This window comes from Corticium candelabrum, chromosome 1 (assembly GCF_963422355.1).
Source record: "Corticium candelabrum chromosome 1, ooCorCand1.1, whole genome shotgun sequence".
In the NCBI taxonomy this organism is placed as follows: domain Eukaryota; kingdom Metazoa; phylum Porifera; class Homoscleromorpha; order Homosclerophorida; family Plakinidae; genus Corticium; species Corticium candelabrum.
In genome coordinates, this window is record NC_085085.1 from 9395821 (window position 1) to 9401687 (window position 5867).

General features: G+C 43.5%; 1 protein-coding gene across 1 annotated transcript; it reads left to right on the plus strand.

Annotated features, from left to right (window-relative positions):
- Positions 1-1738: 1738 nt before the first annotated feature.
- On the plus strand, positions 1739-4134 carry LOC134187705 (protein-glutamine gamma-glutamyltransferase 4-like). Its single transcript, XM_062655861.1, has one exon. It carries the CDS (start codon positions 1759-1761, stop codon positions 3829-3831), a length of 2073 nt encoding a protein of 690 aa, XP_062511845.1. The 5' UTR covers positions 1739-1758; the 3' UTR covers positions 3832-4134.
- Positions 4135-5867: the final 1733 nt, after the last annotated feature.

Consider the following 5867-nt stretch of genomic DNA (forward strand, 5'->3'; position numbering starts at 1 on the left):
CTTTTAATTAATTAAATTTAAGTAAGTGAATTAATTCAGGAAAGGCCGAAGCGTCTTTAGATCGGGGTGGAGGCAAAAATTTCGTAACAGACTGCCGCCATTTTGATTTTAACTGAACGTGGTTCAATAGTGTTTCATCGATTAGACTGTGGCAGAAGCCAGAGCAGCATGTACACAAATGATCACAACAACGTGTATCAAGCGAGTCAACTGCAACATCTTCCAATATTATTTCTACTTGCAAGCAACAGAACTTCCAAATATTTTCTTCGATCATCGTTCGCTGAAACAAACATTTATTAGATCATAGCGTCCAGTATTCGGGAAGCGATGCCCCAATCTCGATATTAAAGGGGCAGCAGCACCAGACTCGACACAGTCTCACTCCTCCCTCGCCATTTCCCCGATTGTCAATCCTCGGCGGAGAGAGACTGGTTTCAGTTGTCGCCTGTAATTTGTGTATGTGATCGACACTCACAACATGAGCGGCCGTAGCAATTAGTTATAGGTGCTAATTGATGGGCGGTGGCTGCTTTGGCTGACCGTACTTCTTGCAATAATTGCAATGACCTCGAAATGAAGAAGCGGGCAAACGTGTGGTGTGAGTAATCCTTAGGGAACAGAAAAAGAAAAAGACTGAGCTTGAAGTAGCTTCAAAACTTCTCCTTGTTGGTCTAGAAGCTGAGATTACTGAAGAACAAAGCAGTTGAGTTGAAAGTCATGAGAAGAGGAGGCGGAGAACGTGACAAATGTGACACGTGGGTTGACACCTAACTAACCAAACGTAGGCGGCTGCGAAGAATTGCGGTAAACTACTAAGTATGTAGCATTCTTCTTGAACAATAGGACTTTCTTCCCTCTTCCTAATACGTTCTGCTTTCTCGGCACTAGAAACGGCATCAACTAAAATTACTGGTTGATCACGTTCGAGTTCTACCTGAAATTCTGGTCGAAGCCCTTCTTTAAACCGAAAACACTATAATATCGAGCTGCACAGGCAGTAGCAAACGGAAGGTACTGAGATCTTGACTGCGACAACGACTTGACGAATAATCATCTAGATCAAACTCATGATCACCTGCAGCTGATATAGGGCTTGTGATCTCTGGGGTCTCTTCGGCGGCATTACGAGATTACCAGTAGACGAACTGCACTGTAGTTAGGGTTCGACTACTAATGGGTTCTCCCACCAATTGTAGCAGCGAGAGTACCAAAGTTGGGGCAAAAGCTAAAGACAAAACCTATTTGTGTGACAACACCATGGATATGTAAACAAAGGGGAGTGGGTATATGAATACACTATACAGTACTTGTACGTACAGTGTATGCTCAAGTACAAACGTTATGTATACTAAACGTCTACTTAGAATACGTACTTAATTAGTAACTGTATCCTCATATCGTTATATTTATTGCCCTCCAACGTCCGGTCTGTTCCCCTAAAAGGCGACCTGGACCATTCGGCACTCAACAAGCCCGCCGACTCTCGCATCTTCCAATCGGACATGTCAGGTTCACTGTTTGTGCATCCACGATAGGACGTATGTAGGCGTAAGAGACACCTTGGATGGCACGTGGCGACGAAAGATAAGCCCAATTAAAACACCTAGTAAGACAATACTGTCTACTTGCGTCATAGCCGATACCGAGAAGATCCCTATGAGTCACGTGATTTAATCAAGCCTTTTCATTTCGAAGCAATCTGCTTCCAGACCAGCGTGATTGTTTAGCTTAGTGAAGTTTTATTTGTTTGCTCAAATGATCGTTGTCAGTGCAATCTTGTTGCACTCTCTTGCAATATCGTTTGCGTTTTCGGACGAATGCAGCCTTCCAGGTGACTCTCCGGTGTTGCAGCGCAGAGGTGAGATGGAATTCGACGCCAAAGTTGCTGCAAACATGGCCCACCACAAGACAGACAAATTTAGGCCATACGTACGAGACGGGCCTTCATTCATTATAGCGAGGCGAGGTCGTCCGATCGAATTTGTTGTTCGCTATTGGAAGCATTGCATTGGCAGTCCAATATTTTGGCTACGAGATGAAAATCGCAATTCAACAGTTTGGATGTGGACTGACGGCAAGTATGACGAGATGGCTGGAAAGAATTATTCTGTCTATTCAAGACACCGTCATTGTTTCCTCCTCTTCATTCCTCCTCATTTGCCCGTGGGCGATTACGAAGTGACGGTGAAGCATTCTTGTTCACAATTTCCCAAACAGTTGGTGCACGTTCAGGTCATATTTGACGTTGAACAAAATTATAGGAGCAAGAGAGGAGCAGGCGGACTACCAAATTATTTGGTGGACGAATATCTTTACAACGACTTGGGCTTTCTGTTCGTGGGAGCCAGTGGAGTGCGATGGGACTATGCTGTCAGATCACAGGCAGTGACGAGGACAAGACTTGAGATAGAAAAGCGTATGAATGCGAACGAACTTGCTAATACATATCTCTATGCCCGTGCACTTACTCGTTACTTGGGAGACCCACTAACGGCAACTAGAGTCTTAATAGGAAGATGGGATGGAAGGTATGGCGACGGTATAGAACCATGGCGTTGGGCTAGCAGCGCGGACATATTTAATCGCTGGCTACCATTGAAAAATCCTGTAAAGTATGGACAGTGTTGGGTATTTGCCGCTTTACTTACGAGTCTTCTCAGATCCAGAGGTATTCCTGCCAGAGTGATCACCAATTATAAAAGTCATCATGACCGAGGCTTAGCAAACAACCGCCTATCAGTTTTAAGACAGTATGACAAAATACAACAAGCTGATGAATCCGTGTGGAACTTCCACGTGTGGTCAGAGGCTTGGATGGCTCGACCGGACTTGAAGCAACCAGCAAATTGGAATGCTCTAGATGCAACACCACAGGAGCCTTCACCCTTAGCAGTTGGCAATCATTACCAAACTGGTCCAGCTTATGTACCATACGTCAAGCAAGATTTACTTAACGATGTTAACTATGATACCAAATTTGTCACAGCGGAAGTCAATGCAATAAGGTGGTGTCCAATCAATCTCTTATATTATAGGAATGAAGTAGGTGTTAGTATAGTAACTAAGGTACCTGGAAGAGGCGCTGCGGTATATTCATACAACAACCCATTGTATATAACTGGGAATTACAAACACTTGATTGGGAAGAGAAGTACAGACAGCAAAATCCTACTGCCTCCACCTTATTCTGGATGTCGTCGAGAAAATGGCCTCAGACTATCAGCTAGTCCGGAGATACCATCGGTTGGGCAGACATTCAATCTCTTTGTTACTCAAGGAAACACGAGCGTGCCAGAGAGTAGTTTGTTAGTGTTGATGGAACCGATTGTTTACACATCACAATCCCTTGGAATTGTCAGACTGTTCCTAGAATCTTCATACATTACTGTTACCGAGGATGACTATCTCCCTTACTTACAAAACACGACAATCTTTAAGTTCAAGGTGGGCGTGTGCAATTCATCTGGCCATTTTGTGTTTCATGATGCTCTTCTTCTTCGCTTGGCGTATGACAGTTTGAGCATGCAAGTGACAAGAAAAGAAACCGGTCCTGATTCCGTTGATTTGGTGGTAACCGTTAGCTTCGACAATCCATTCTCAATTCCTCTTACTGGCGTTGTACTGTATGTCTTCGCCCCCAGTTTTGATGTCTCTACTGAACATCTTCCTGACATTCCACCAGCAAGATCTATGTCTCGCACGGTGACTGTGGGCTGTGGATCAACAACGGGCTCAAGATTTATATTAGCAACGCTAGACACAGCAGAGACGTTTAAGTCAGTTAGAGGATATGCTACTGTGGAGTGTACGGCGGCCAATGGTCGTTAACCCGTAGTGCGCTTCTGTGAGGAGGATGTGACCATGCAGAAACCGTTTTGTTGCTTTCCATGTTGCTTTTCTTGTTGCTTCTCGCTCTAATTGGACATATTGACTGCTGCTGAATTTTTCGTGACTATACAATGCTTAATAGCTCGTAGATTCTGCGTCTTAGAGTGAGAGTGGGTGTCTCAGCTCAAGTGTTTGTAACTGTTGCTTAGTGTCGCTTTGGTGCTATTTTCGTATGTTACAGCATTGTACTGTCAAAGTTTGCTGTTATCAGTTTGACGTTAAACAGTTGTGGTAGAGTCTCATACTGGACCTCAAGTTGTCTCATAGTCTCACACTGGAATTCAAGTTTTTAAACAAACACATATAGTAATTTAAGAAAATCGACCTTTATATACTTTGACAATACGGTTGACTTGATACGATTTCTGAATTTCAAACAAAGACACAAATATATTTGTTGGTGAGAGGGGAATTCTCATCTGCCACTCGTCGAGCCTCCTCTGTATTGAAATCCATTCGATAGAACACATCAGCATGCATTGATCTTGTCAAATCTTCGAAGATAGCCCATGGGTTTTTCTAATGTCTCTCAGCACTCGTTGGGTAATCCAAGGTCGATATTTTTACCATCGACCGACAAACAGCAGTGCCAATACAGGGCGCTACATAGAGGACCAGGCTGTAGATTGACAATGCTAGGCTTAGCCAGATTGATATCATTGATATTGATAATCCGAAGTCCTGTTTCCGAGGTACGTACATACCTAGCCTCATTCAAAGTCCATAGGCCTCTTAGCGCGCGCACCCCGCCCACTTTCCTCTCGCCTGCGCGCCGTAAGAGGGACTGTGAAAGAGACCAGTACATACCCACAATATAGTAACATCTCCTGTCCTGTAATATACTTGATGAAATACAGTAGCCCACCATCTTGCGTGTGACCAGATACTCAAACACATGATTGATACATTGTGCAAGGGGTTGTGGACAATCAAGGTTCTGTCTAAGATCCCAGGAAGTGCACCAATGGTTCTAAGTAAATGTAGCTCTGGAGGGGCTCTTGGAATAAGGGCTGGGATACATTGGGGTTAGGGTTGGGATAGGGGCTGACGTAGCTATAAGTTCTACAAGCTCTGCCTTTCATAGACGATAGAACCGATTGGGGCCGAAGTCTTTAGCCAGCTGTCGCAAATCCTTGACGGTGGGTGCATGAGCCTTGAATTTGAGACATATAGTACGATTCTGTGGCTCTAAAACTATAAATGCTATTTGTCTAATATGGCGCAACTTTTCTCTTGTCACATGTGGGTACACAATGGTGTGTGCGACCGAAATGATTGCTAATGATCTCTAGTAGTGTATTAAATTTGGTGTCACAAATGTTAACACCTGAACTTTTCAGATTCGGTCAACGGTTACACCCAACACACTCGTGATTTGCCTTATATAGATACAGTGGCAATTAAACATTTTGGAAGAGGTTGTAGTCGCAACTTTAGGGTTGCTGAAATTACCAGCGTTGTCGTGTCGAACGAGAACCGAGCACCACAGGGCGAGAGGGTTTGCTATAGGAGGCTGAATCTAGCCCTGCTCTTCCTCGACGTTGCATGCCAAAAATAGAACAGAAACAATACATGGTTAGACTTCGGAGGTCTCTTTCTGCGATCAACAGCACTACCATTCGTTGATGAAAAACTAGATGACTAGAAGGCAGTTGTACACATGCTTTGGAAAATACTCAAGCCTCTTTGGTTAAGTTTAGCAAAGAAAAGAAGCTGGCTTGCCTAATCGCTGTGATAGACTGAATATCCTACCTTGTGTTGTAATTTAGGTGTATTCCAGCGTATGTTTATGTTAGTTGTTATCTGTCTTTTTGTTCTTTCGTAATGCCCTCTCCAGAGGAAACTGTACCTTTATTGAGGTGCGAAAGAAATTATCTTATTATTTGAACTGATTCGGTGTAGAAAGCAATGTTACTTAAATAATTGTCCAGACTTGCTCTGAATAGTTCTTTATACATAATTAGTGGTTTCTTTGT